Source organism: Sabethes cyaneus, chromosome 2 (assembly GCF_943734655.1).
Source record: "Sabethes cyaneus chromosome 2, idSabCyanKW18_F2, whole genome shotgun sequence".
Classification (NCBI taxonomy): domain Eukaryota; kingdom Metazoa; phylum Arthropoda; class Insecta; order Diptera; family Culicidae; genus Sabethes; species Sabethes cyaneus.
In genome coordinates this window covers 189,839,001-189,852,931 of record NC_071354.1, presented here as the reverse complement: position 1 = coordinate 189,852,931, position 13,931 = coordinate 189,839,001, and the positions used below count along the sequence as shown (strand labels likewise).

The 13,931-nt window shown below is 39.0% G+C and overlaps 1 protein-coding gene across 1 annotated transcript; it reads right to left on the bottom strand.

Moving 5' to 3' along the window:
• Nucleotides 1-305: 305 nt before the first annotated feature.
• LOC128736468 (uncharacterized) lies at nt 306-11,460 on the bottom strand. The gene is made up of 3 exons (XM_053830952.1): nt 11,366-11,460; nt 1,351-1,527; nt 306-440 (listed from the first exon to the last, which is right to left on the bottom strand). Exons 1-3 carry the CDS (start codon nt 11,384-11,386, stop codon nt 306-308), a joined length of 333 nt encoding a protein of 110 aa, XP_053686927.1. The 5' UTR covers nt 11,387-11,460.
• Nucleotides 11,461-13,931: the final 2,471 nt, after the last annotated feature.

The following is a 13,931-nucleotide window of genomic DNA, read 5'->3' as shown; positions in this document are numbered from 1 at the left end:
AGTAGACAACAAGACATATTCATAATAAATTTCAATTCGTAATTTTTTTGAAGTATTCTTAAATCTAATTTATGTTTCATAAATTATTTGCAACCTTCAATTAAAATAGCATGTCTAACTCGAACAGCCAATAAAGCATGTAGCTATTTGCTAACTCTCAACATTTAGCAATGACACCTACATTTTTGCGTTTGTTTATCCGCATTTGTTGCTTCAATCATCAGTCTTTCGGCATCTCACTAGCATAGCATTCGGGTACGAAAAAAATGAGCAAGTGCTATAAACTACCGGTCCTCAACATCACTTTACGACTGCAGGTTGTTTAGTCCATTTAAATGTCCTTCATCACGTTGCCGTTGGTACTCCAGCCGCTCCCGGTGTCGTCCGTCGATTCCTAGACCAACTCGTTGGATCGCCTTTTCACCACGATAACCATGTTGCTAAATGTGAAAGATAAAAATAAAAACAAACAAATAATTCATCAATAAAAAAACATTGCCCATAAACTTCGATCCGGAAGCCGACATGAAGTGATAAATAGAGTCATATTCAAAGGAATGTGTTAATTTACCGGTAAGGGAAATCAAACCTCAACGAAAAAAAACCGGTTGGCATTGACCTTGCCATACATCATGACTGGGCAAAACACGGAACGGCAACAACCGAAAAATATCAAATTGATGTAACCGCTTATTTTGACGCCGCCTCGAGAGAAAAGAGACGAAATAAATACGTTTGAGTTGAACGATGTGAGGTCAAACGAGCTCATTGAACTTGATATATTACAGGTTTTGAGAGACTAAATCCTAATTTGCCAACGATTTGCATATTTCGCAAGAGACTTTCAAAATAGAAAAATGTCAAAAGTCTCCGGCTGGCGGCAAGGACTTCGATTGGGGATCCATATATTTTGTTGATCGTTCATCTTGAAAATAAATTTATTCAAAACACGTGCAGATTATACAATCGATTTGAGTAGATCAAGGAATCTTAATGATTTTCGCGAGCTAGCCAATCAAACATCAGCTGGATTTCATCCAAATAAACTTATTTGCTTGAAACATACAAAGGCAGCGGATTTCGTCGCATCACAGCACGTTGGTTTCGACCTTCAAGGGATTTTACAGTGTCCATTCAGAAAGCGATATAAACTTGGCACTTTACCATTGAGCCCACATAAAGTCGTTGAAGTGTGGTATTCACAGCGGAACCAAATCAAAATTTTACCCTCTACGAGAAACGTGTTTAAACAGTGTGGTAAATATCGACTTTTGCCAAGGTAAACTATCGTTAATCTGCCGATCCGAGAAGGGTTATTGTCTGCTACACTAAGGGTACCTTCGGTCTTACCTCGTAGTACAACTCGCGGCGCTTTTTGCTAACCTCCGGATCGAAATCGAATTCCTCCGTCTTGTGGATCAGCGGAATGCCAGCGACGTTGTTCTGCAGCAACTCGGTGAACAACCGGACCACCGTCGCTTCTGCCGGTGGCATGTGCACGCTGCTTAGGACTAGGATGACACTGATCTGCAAAAGGTGATTCAGAAAGAAGAAGATGCGATCGATGAATGCATACAGGGAACAAACGGTACACCTTAAAGTCCAACAAAGTAAACAAAATTAATTCTTCTTTTACGAGGAAATTAGCATAAGAGACACTGAATTAAATAAATCATAACTATTCGGTCAAAATTTGTTAATGTTTATATTGAACTTATCAACACGAAACGTCAGATGCTCTTTTATCTATTTACTATAACTAAACCTACATTCACGATATTAATAAGGCAACTAAAATATACTGTTATTCACTAAAAATCATTTTGTTTTTACAAGTCCAGTATTCCACAAGGAAGTAATTTAGGACCGCTACTTTTCATTATACGCCTCAATGACATTTATTTTGTTATTCTACCGGGATGCAAACGGGATGGAATAGAAAATATTCTTTATTAATCTCATTGATTACATCAAATGAGGATCCACGAGCCCGGGCACTACATCTCCTCCTCTTACAGAGCTGCGAGTCATCTCAGAAGGAGATTACGAGCAGATGCTAGTTATTGGACGACTCTTGCGTGACTTGAAATTTTGATCGTAGGAGCAATAGGGATCTACCGCGTTGATATTTCTTTTCTGATACTATTGACAATTTTTTTAACAAACATTGTCGAAGGAGTCTGTCGATAAAGGAGCGTAATATCTTGAAGACGGTTATACCCAACACTTTGGTATTTGATTTTGTGTAGGTTTTGGGACTAATGGAATAAGTCATAATACTCTCATGTGAAAATGCTATCTTTGTTGCTAAATTATTGAAATATCGTTCATAGACTCATAGACCTCTAATTTCTTGTAACTTCATTCGACCAGTACCGTTTATGGAAATCATGAGCCAGCTCAGGCGATGTGCTGCATTTTTTATTGTGTTTCCGAACTATTTTCCAAACTTTGAACCACTTCTCCACTAAGTAGGATATAACGAGAGCAGCAACAAATAAATAGTATTAGCTATCTCTAAGTTAAGACCACCTATTTACACGTTTTAGTGGTGGTCCAGTCCGCAAGATTGAGGATTCCACCAATCGTTTTGAGTTTTCGGTCTTGGATCGTCGTTAATTTTCCAGACGTCTCAGAGGTCGCGAGTCGCCTTCAATCGTGGTCGGCTCAACTCGTCGGACGTTGTGCCCTTCTGTCGCTGTTACCGGTGAGGTTGCTGAAGTGGACGGTTCATACTGCACCGCATTTTCCGGCATCGTAACGCTACACTAAGCTGCACTTTCACTAAGCTACAATGGAACTCTCCCCAAGCCACTCTCTGTAGCTCATGATTCATCCGTCCCCGCCATTTACGATTTTCAGTTTGTAGTCCACCGAAGATAGTCCGTGGCAGCTTCTAAACAAACACGACAAGGTCGCGTACGCCCTCCGTCCTGACGCCGGGTCTCCTTACTCGTGTTTTTTCTACAACCATCTTGAATGGATAAAGTCATATACAACCTTTAGTTCTTTTTTTGCTTAGTTTGGGTTTTTGTGAATCCTGGGAGTTGGCTATTTTTACCATTACCTGAAGCGATGTCTATTAGGATTGACCCTGCATAACCATGTAATTGTCCGACATTCTCACAACATACGCGCCCACTGTACCCTGCCAGCTTTAGCGGCTTTCTGAATACTGTGGTCGCCGAAACTATGGTTGTGGTACATCAGCTCATGGTTCATCTTCCTCCTCCGTACACCGTTCTCACATACCAATTCAAAGATGGTTCTAAGCATACGACTTTCGAAAATGGCACGTGCTTGCAAGTCCCTGTCGAGCATTTTCCACATTTCGTGCCCGTAGAGGACAACCGTTCTTATTAGCGTTTTGTACATGATACACCTCGTATAGCGGTGAAGCTTTTCAGACCTTTCCAGGCATTTAAAGTTCGAGCAGCACGTTCCTCACAATGTGTGCTTTACCAGACCTTAGGGTCTCGTGAGGCTCGTAGAAAAAACGACTTCCAACAAACTGGCGCCCCCAGAATAAACGCAAAACTCGTAGCGTCTTTCTGCATAACCACTCACGAGGCAAACAACTCGTGAGCGGCCAGCTGCTCGTGAGAGCTAGCGGCACACTGGGATACAGATTTTACATTACTTTTTGTTTTCTTCTTCATCTTACGCCCTCGATTCCACACGCGGCTGGGAGGGCGAGTCGCGAATGATCGGTATCAGTTGCTCAGGCTGCAATGACGTGCGAGAGCGACGACCGTGGCTGTTAGCTAAATACACACTCGCAAAAGTCGTTGCAGTGCATGAATGAACAAGAGTGGGAGTCCGAAAGGGATGCTTATGCCGTGTTCATTAGAACGAGTACGCGTGTGTGATAAAATTAGCCCACACAAGTGCGGGCTTCCCAACACTGGTTGCAGTCAACCGCCATTTCTTTTGAATAATTGTCATTTTCTTGAAACCCGTTATTAGAATGATAAACCTTCAAAAACGAACAAGTTCGGTTCATATTTCCTGTTACTTCAGAAACATCGTCCATATTTTGTTACTTCACCGAAGATGAATCTGCTAATTGCAGATTCTGAAGAGATTCGAAAATCTCTCCCGATAAATTTCTAAATAATTTAATACTATCAATGCCACTTTTAAACGTGGTGGAAAATGAGTATTTTGATTGTTGTGTTTTGTTGCGAATAGATTTTCATCAGGAGGAGGTGGAGCGCAAACGGAAAGCGAAGAATGGCGTATGGACCATACACTGCAGGCATTACTTGGAATGATTCTCAAAGTACACTTGTCGAAAGTTGGGAGAGTACGATGGGTCGGTCTAGGTCCCGTCGCAAGAATACCGGATCACCGTGCAGTGAATCTGTTTTCTTCTAGACCTCCATCGGCCTTAAGGGCCCCATACACGTACGCATATGTTGGGTTGGAAACGAATAAAATGTTGGCGAGTCATTCAGGTCGAGCGACAAGCCCAGGAATAGAGAGAGACCCAACTTACTAGATGGCTCGACCAGGTTAAAACCGATTTGCTTGTGTCAAGATGCTCAACGAATTGACGGCAAATAACCCAGGACCCAATACAATGGAGAGTAACTCTAGATATACCATTTGCCATTCCGCCTTTATGCTGCTAAAGGAGAAGGAAGAAAACTTTATATTACCAACTTATTTATTTAATACTACAGTTTTTACCTTTGTTATACTATAACAAAGGTTTAGGAATTGGTCGAAAAACACGAAATTGATCCGAGGCCCGGAGGGCCGAGCCACATATACCAATCGACAGGGTTCGTCGAACTGAGCAATGTCTGTGTGTGTGTGTGTGTGTATGTGTGTATGTATGTGCGGGGCGCAACTTTTCTATCGCCTGTTTCTCGGAGATGGCTGAACCGATTTGTTCGCTATTAGTCTCATTTGAAAGGTATTATTGCCTAGTATATCACTATTGAACTGTTTCGTGGTCCGACTTTTCGTTTGAAAGTTATAAGTAAAAACGTGAAAATTACGTGACACGATTTTCTCCGGAACCAAATGACCGATTTCAACGATCTTAGTATCGAATGAAAGCTCTTATTAAGGCTAAATTTTTCGAATAAATTTTATTGAAAACAAGTGAGTAGTTTAAAAGTTATGCTTAAAAAACCTGTTTTGACAAGGTAATAATTATCGCCTGTTTCTTAGAGATGGCTAAACCGATTTAGGCGCTATTAGTCTCATTTGAAAGGTAACATAGCCTAATAGATCACTATTGATTTGTTTTTTGATCGGACGTTTAATTTGGAAGTTATGAGCAATTGAATATAACACATTAAAATTTACAATAATTTATAACGATTTCATCCAAGATAGTTTATCTAGTTTGATTTATTTTGGCATCAAAGTAGAGATTTTAATGCTGCAAATATATCTGCAAAATTTCAGAAGACTTGGTTTTGCCGATCAAAAGATATTAACCCTCCAACACTTGTGCCAACTTTTGTAATACGGTTACTCGCGCACACAATGGTCCAAAACCAAAAAGACATGCGCTCTAGGGTTTTGACTGCGAAAACTTGGTTTTAAATTTATGGAACCTTCGTCAGAATTTCTTGAAATTGAAAGCTCTATGGTCTGGTGGAATTCAAATTTTGATTAATCCCCCTAAAAGTGAAATAAAAAAATTATTTTTCTTCAGCTTCAATATAATATATTGATGTGTTCTGCAAAGTTTTAGAACATATTATTACAAGAAATTTTGTTGAATACAGTAACCTTCTATCTATTCAGCGAAGATAGCAAAATCTTATTTATTGTGTATATTAATTTGTTAAATCAGTTTAGCTTTTTAGCTTTTAGTTTTAGCTCTTTTTGTAATTATTGTATGACTTGTTCATGTACTACAAAATTGTACAAATAGTAAAAATACACAACTTTGCTGAAAATAGCATACCTCTATGTTTGCTTGTTTAGGAACCGTAGAACTTTGATTATAAAAAATACCCAAATTTTGACCCCGAATTACTAGACTACCAGCAGACGGATACATTTTAAACATTTTACATTTGCTGATAGTTTTGCTGCATACAGACACCATTTTTCCATATGAAGAAATGAGATAAAATTCCAGTTGGGGTCAATTGCGGTACACCTCACATGCTGACAGCTTCGTTTCTGTGATGTCAGTTTATGCTGATCTATTTTCCCAACAATTTAAAATATTAATGCATTGAATAATTATGACATTTTGCTCATAACAAGGTAATTGAAGAATATACGTTAGTTAAACAGCGATTTGTAACTTTATAACAATATGGCATTCAAAAACCTACACGTGTTGTACAAAATGTGTGAATAATTGAAGGTTAATAAAAATTGATGAAATTTATTGATGTCAATCAAAAAGAATGGCATTGCAGGAATTTATGCATAGTTCAAAAACCTATAAACTAGACCTTTACTACGGAATGTATATGTTAAAGAATAATATTTCCTCTTACAACTTGCTTTTATTTGCACTTACTCAAATTAGTAACAACCAACTTACCCTTTCTCAGTAATTTCATGAAAAAAGGAACTATCAAAATTTATAAGTGCTGCTATTTTGTTCAAATTTTGTAAACTTATTCAATTTCCAAAAATTTTATGAAAACCAACGCACTACGCAACGTTAACCAATAGATGAATTATGTTCCAAAGACGTGTCGATTTCTATCTCAAAGAGCAAGTAAGACCGTATAACAAAGGTTCCTTTCACCACTAGGTGGATTAAATCGGGTTTTTTTTAATGTAGGCGAAATGGCGCCCCCTTGAAGTGGCGCTCCAAGCAGCTGTTTGTTTTGCTTAAGGGAAGCGCCGGCCCTGGATAAGCTCTGCTGCGATGCCATCGTTTCGAGTTGCTTTGTTAATATTGAGCTGCTTGATCGAAGCCATGGCACCTTCGTTTATTGCGGAAGCGGTATTTTCCCGGCTTTCTTGATATTCCGCCTATGTGCCATTCAGGTGCGTCCGATCACCTAGTGAAGGAAGGCTCATACATCAGAGAAATTTTCACATCGTTGGCCGTTATTGTTCGTGTTCCCGATGTTTATGTGCAGGTTACGAGACACGATCAACGGTCTGTAAATCGCTGTATACATTCACTGCTCACTTACTGACTGTCTAACAAAAACGTCGGCATAAACATCTCTTTCGGACTCCTTCTCTTATTTATTCATGAAGTGGGACGAGTTTTTGCGAGTGTGTATCTACCTTGCAATCACAGTCGACACTCTCGCTCATCCCGCGCATCAATTGCCTCAGGGCACTGCGCCTCTTGGTGTGGAAAAATACGCAGCAAATTTATCACACTGCGTATGTAGGTGCCTTTTTGTGGTGCGAAACACGGTGTAAAACACGGAAGAGCGTGTTCAGCAAAAGAGACGCAGAAGGGAATTATTGGGGAACACACACCGCATAGCGAATTTTGACTTGTGTGAGAATTTGTGCCTATCGGTCTGCGCTGCAGTGTATGCCGCTCCTGGTCTGCAAACCCACACAGCACCGGCGTTTGTTTTTTGTACGCTTGTGAGTGGCGTAAGCGTTGGATGCTATGCTTCTCACACTCGCTCGCGTGAGAGTAGGCATCGTTTGCTTCTCGCTCGATTTGCAACAACTGGCGTACGTTGCCGACAGCTGCGCATAGAACGCTTCTTTCTCATCATCGGGTCTATCTTTGTGCAAGCAGTCCCAAGAAGCATTTATGCGCTGATTAAACATTTTGGCAGCCATTGTTATTCAGCCATAGCTGAATATAAATCGAATAAAATTTATGTAAACAATTGTACAACACTTATTCAGCCGAAAATGGACAACTTATACAACCTATTTTGTTTGAGGCAGAAAAAACACTTGTTAAGCCATTATTTCGCCCTTTGTATAACCTCTGTGCGCCTTGTTTTCAGCTTTGTACAAGTTGGTTATTTAAAAACGCGCAAAAGCCTCTATTAAGCTCCATTGCAGCTTCGAAGTAGGCTGTGAGCCGAATGAAAGCTTGGTAGTAGTTTGTAAAGCCACTTTAACACCCTTAAGCAACTTTAAAGTAGTTTAAAAGCTGTGAGTCTAATAAAATTGTTTAGTAGAAAAATCCGCTATTAGCTTGTTTATCAGCTTTGGAACAAAGCTGGTTTGAGAAATTTAAAGTAGTTTAAACATCGCTTGTTCAAACACCATTTAAGTGCTTACTTTATGCAGCTTGGATCGCCCTAAACCAACTCGTAAACAGCAATTGCTTTTGCTGTTTACAAGTTGGTTTAGGGCGATCCAGTGTCCAAGATGTTCCGAAAACAGACACTGATGTAGCCTGCAAGTCGTAGGCAAAATACGAGGTATCTCGAATAGCTATAAATAGTAGAATTTAATCGGAAAGTTTTCTTTTTTATTTAATTTCAGAAGGTGGCGGTTCCAAGATGACGACATGCATTTTTAATTAGCTTGCATATACGAATTCAAGTTATTCGAAATTATAGTACAGCTTACGACGCCATAGCAAAATAAATATGTCGCGTTCCATTTTTTGAAATTAAAAAACAGATTACTTTTCTATTGCATAAGAGTTGATGAGACGTTGATTAAGCGACTGAAAAAGCATTGCAAAACTGTTTCTCGTTCTAAAAACAGAATTACCAGCATTGCGCAAATTGGTTATTTAAAAACACGCAAAAGCCTCTATTAAGCTCCATTGCTTACTTACTTCCTTGCTGGCGGTACGTGCCGGGAACCAACGGAGTATCGTAGAACAGATTTCAAGGATGATTTTGAAGCTTTAGATTAATATCTAAATTGTTACGTAGCAGTTTTAGAAAATTCGAAAAATTATCAAAATGACGGCAATTTTTCCAAAAGAAAGGTGTTTTTTCATCAAAAATCGCCAATTAAGAGCTCATAAAAATTTGAAAAATTGAGATATCAAAAAACGGCTACGTAACAATTTAGATAATTTATTTCTACATGCTGGAAAAAAATTTCAGCCAAAGCGGTCCACTAGATTCTGAGATACACGTACCGCCAGCTAAAGAAACATGATTTCGGGGAAAACGTTCAAATTTTCGTACAGCAATAGACTTCCCACGAGGTGACTCCACAATATTTGCCGTAAGTTTTCAACGAGATCAGATATCAAAAAATTCTTTTGGCATGACATTTCTGAAGGTATAAGCGTCCAAAAAAATTAAATTCGATTTTTCCGACTTTCCAAAGTAGGGTCCCCCTTAATTGTTGCTCGTGAGCGTCGATTATCGAAATTTTGCTCTACCTCAAATAAGACGCGATCATTTGTTTATTTTGGTATTGTCGTCACTATCTGGATACGAATTTATATTCTCTCTGAGCGAGAAGATAAACTATTATAAGCCATCTTTCAGAGACGAAAGTGCGCAGGGTACATCAAATTTACCAAACAACCAAACAACAAAAGAGAAAAACGAAACAACTGAGTTTATGTATTTGGATATCACCATGGTTCCGACATAAACCTATTATTGCGTTACAGTTTCGCGCCAATACTTTTTGTTATTTATATTGATCATGCTTCAATGAGCGATTTATCCTCTCTTAGGAAAGAATGAAATGAGAAATTATTAACCTTCTTTGTTTAACGAAAAAATGTTTTTCTTTCGGTTTATACCAACAAATGGGGTACGGGAGGGTATTTCCCGCCCATTAAGCGGTAGCCTGAACAAAATTCAGGAATTACGTTGAAACTATATTTATTCGAGACAAGATTTTTATACCAGTTGATAGAATAATATTTACTGGATATCGGCGTGTATTTTGGTTTTAATAAAACGCTACTGAATTTAAGTTATAGTCGCGAGAAATGATGAAGTCGCTGCGGCTAAATTAAGCCCATTTTCTATAGTGGTGTCTGTGGTTTTTAAATCCGACCGGCCGAAATAGCCAGCACAGGGATTAAATGCTTTCCAAAAACAGATCAAATGAGAGACCGTGGATAATGTGTCGGTATAGCCTATATACCGGCTCTTTGAAGATAACTAGTTTTGCAGTGACAACAGCTTGGTACTGGCGCTAGCAAAGCAAAGCCGTGGGCTTAAACCGTCATTAGACATTACCCTTCTTTATCGACAGACTTCGCAGCCGGCTGTTAGAGTACAGGAAAATTACGGGGCCAGTGTAATGATCCTACTGACTCTATCTAGCAAGCACCGCCTAGCCGAGATTCGAACATACGACGACTAGCTTGTTAGACCAGCATCGTACCTCGATGCTAACTGGGCGGTGCTGGCGCTAGTGTATCATTGAATCGTACATATACACTAGCACCAAAAGCAAGTGGTTGTCACTCAAGCTATGTCAACACGATAGAATATTTTCAGGAGTAACTGCCACACACATTGGTATTTGGTAGTAGTGTAAATAGAGCCATATGGTGAAATTAAAAACCAAATGCTGCTAGTGCTAGTGAATGAAAATTGATTTATATTTTCATATCAGAAGCGAATGTTTGTGTTCTTTCGTGATAAAAAGAAGTAGAATTGTTCTGTGATACCATATTCACAACTGTTTAGTTTCTAGAATAAGTAAACGTGATCATAATTGTGTGTTTTCTAAAACATCATCAAGAGCGGATACGCGTAAGCGATTGCTGGTGGTTTTTTCAGCCTGATTACGTGCCAGTGGAAAAACAAAGTTTGTAAGCAGCAATTAATAGTGCATTTTAATTGTGATAGTTTCGAGTTTTCTTTTATTCAACTTTCGTATTCTACTAAGACGCTAAAAAACAATCTTTAGAAAGCACTACTGTGTTAATACATTCTGAAGGACTGACCAAGAGTTTGTGAGGAAAGCATAAGCTCACCCAGAGGTGAGTGAAATATTGCATGAAGGACAAAGCAATGAACATTTTTATGAATTTTATTATCCAATAAGATTATTTTATTTCACCATCGAAACTTGTTAGCGGATGAGCGGAATGCAAATTTGCCATCTTGGAGCTTTGGCCTCCTAAAGCATATTCATTCAATGTTTGAAATTGTATGGCAATCGATGTAGTAATTGCTATAGTAAATACTGCTATTGACACCCACAAATTTGGTCTAATTCACACAGTAAATCCATTTCATGTATAGTCTACGCCCAATGTTATCTGACCGCAATGAAAATATATTTGTCGCCAATCTCACTCACAACTGGAACTAGATTCGAAATAATTATTCGATATTTGCTCGGTTAAGAATCAAAAAATCATATTTTCTACAAACGAACATCACATGACAAATTATAAATCTAATGCTAATCACATATCACATATCACATTTTTAATTCAAATTATTAAATCATAGTTTTATCCATTCACTTTACAACTTACTAGATCAACTATCGAAATACTCACAATTATCACAAACTTATTCATATTCACCACCTTCAACTCCGTAGCACAAAAACCACAAAGTTATAATTTCTTGCCGTTGAAAATCTCAACGACTCCGAACGGTGGCACTGTCTGTTCTACTCGAACTTTCGCGATCAACTAACTTTTGCTTGATTTCAACACCACCGGCTACCAGCAACCGAACTAGCAGCAGTTACTAGCGTTTTTTGCTGCCACCGTGCGTCGTCGTTTTCTCCACCGTAAGAAACGTTAATGTTCTTAACGAAGTCGGTAGCCAGTTATAGCAGAAGACTCAACCCGCATTAAAACTCAGCACACTTAGCTTCGCATGGAACTCTGTGCGATTTTTCCAGCCCCCGATGCAATCAAACCTGTGTAACTACTATGGCTTAGTACGCCGCTCGGGGGGTTTGCAAGTGCCACCAAGTCCGCTGTAAGTCCGATGAGATAACACTGTACTGACACAAGACCGTGTGCCACACTCCAGTTAATAAATGAAAACCCTTTCGCGGTTTTCCAAATCACAACCACTGCACTGTTAGTAGGTTCAGTACAAATGTCTGCCAAGCATATCACTTCCCTATTGGCTTTAATCGATGTGATACATTTACAGCATTACAGACGTTACATGAACACTCATCAATCACTTCACATGAAAACCAGCTCGTCTTAAGTGGGTGCGCGAAAATCCCCTGCCTTAGGACCGGATGAACGGTGTTTCTTCTAGCGCGGTTTGAATGTTTTTAACGCGCGCCTGATGCTTTGGGGTTGTTTAAAGCGACTAAATACAGCGGGCCGGTATGGCGCACGGAAAAACGAAAAACAAACTGAATCGCTATCGATGGAAGGTTCTGCTGGCTGGTTGGCTGCGAGCGAACACCAGTACAGGCTCAGGCTGTGTTGTCTGCACGCTAGCTGCCTGGCGGATCGCCGAACTGCTCGAAACTGGCAACCTTCATCGCAATAGAAGGGAAGGAAGTCGCAACACAGAACCATCCAACAGATTGTTTTTACCATTAAAAATTGAAGGCTCTTTCGACCCTATTTAATTAACCAATCACGGGCTGCAGCGGCTTCTGCACTTTTGTTTCGTTAAATGGTTCTGCATCGCGAAAACTAAAAGCCGATAATCATTTCCTTAGTTGCTGAAACCGGGTCCAGTTCGCGAAGTGAGCAGAAGCAGAAAGCTGTGAAATTATTTTCGATTGCTTATGTTTTCAGTTTCTTTTCCATGGGTAAGCTCATTAAATGAAACGATCTGTCGATTCCCGATGGAAAACGCATCTTTTAGCGTTACTGAACCTGCCCAAATTCCAGATGTAGGCACATTTAACTTGAAGTGAGTGAGATGTTTTGGTCTGCGAACCAACAGCTGACTGGGTAGTTGAGTGTGTTATTTTTTTTTTTGCAAATAAGCACCGTATTTTGTTCTCATTTGTAACAGTGAACCGTTACAAATGAGGCATTGCATAAACCATTTACCCTTTAAGCACTAGTCTACACAATTGTGCAGGCGAAAACTTCTGATAAAATGACCATACAAAATCGTTTAATCTCGAAAATAAAGAGAAAAAATCGTTCATGTGACCTACAAAGTAGAAAAGTTGTTCAACGTTAGCTCAAAAGTTACACTTCGTATTTCAATAGTTAGATACGTTCTAGGAAAAGTAGTTGTTACATAGTAACAATTTTCAGAGAAAATGCGGAGAACGTGGTGTCCTTAAAGTGTTAAAAGTTTTATTTGGTTGCGGGATTTTGACTTCTTTGTCTATTATTTTGAACTATGGTAGTAACCATTAAAACTTACTGAAATAAATAATACTGCAAAATACTCCGTAGCTGAAGTTGTAATATGGAAGTATTCATGAAAATTGTGTGAATCTGTAGTCAATGTAAATACTTAATAGCTCAGAGTGCCAGAAATAGAAGTCTTCATCTTCACCTACAACAAAAATATTCGGCCCATCTTTCACCCGAAGTGTGGCAGCTCCGTGCAGTATGTAAAAGGAAACAAATTTATTCAAAATGAACGTTACATTACATAATAGATATTCGAGAAGACAGTGGTGTTCAATTGAAAGGGATTGAAAGTGTTTAATTTTGTTTCAAATACTCCTCTGTGCGCTGTTTAAAGTCTTAAGGCAACCATGCGTCTCCATATGTTTAGGAATTGATGGTGGCGCCTTATTTATTGTGAGAGACGCCATGTTACTTTTTAGGAGTCCAATAAAACGCTGTTTTTATTGCTGATTGTAAGAAATATTGTATCATCCAAAGTGCGCGATCGCTCAAAAAAGTGCTATTTTACGTTAAATAGAAACCGAAACGATTCAAGCTAAAATAACACTTTTAAGAGCGATTGCGCACTTATTGATCGGACAATTTTCCTTGTTATTAGAAATATCTCAATTTGAGCGATGGCTTAAATGTAAAGTGTGTTTTTCATATATAGGGTATTGAGTAGCTTAGTGCAAATATTTCAGTGGATGATAGAGCACAACATTTGGCGAAAAAAATCTTTCTACGCATATGGTCAAATCTCAATTGTAATTTGTTACAGAGTTAT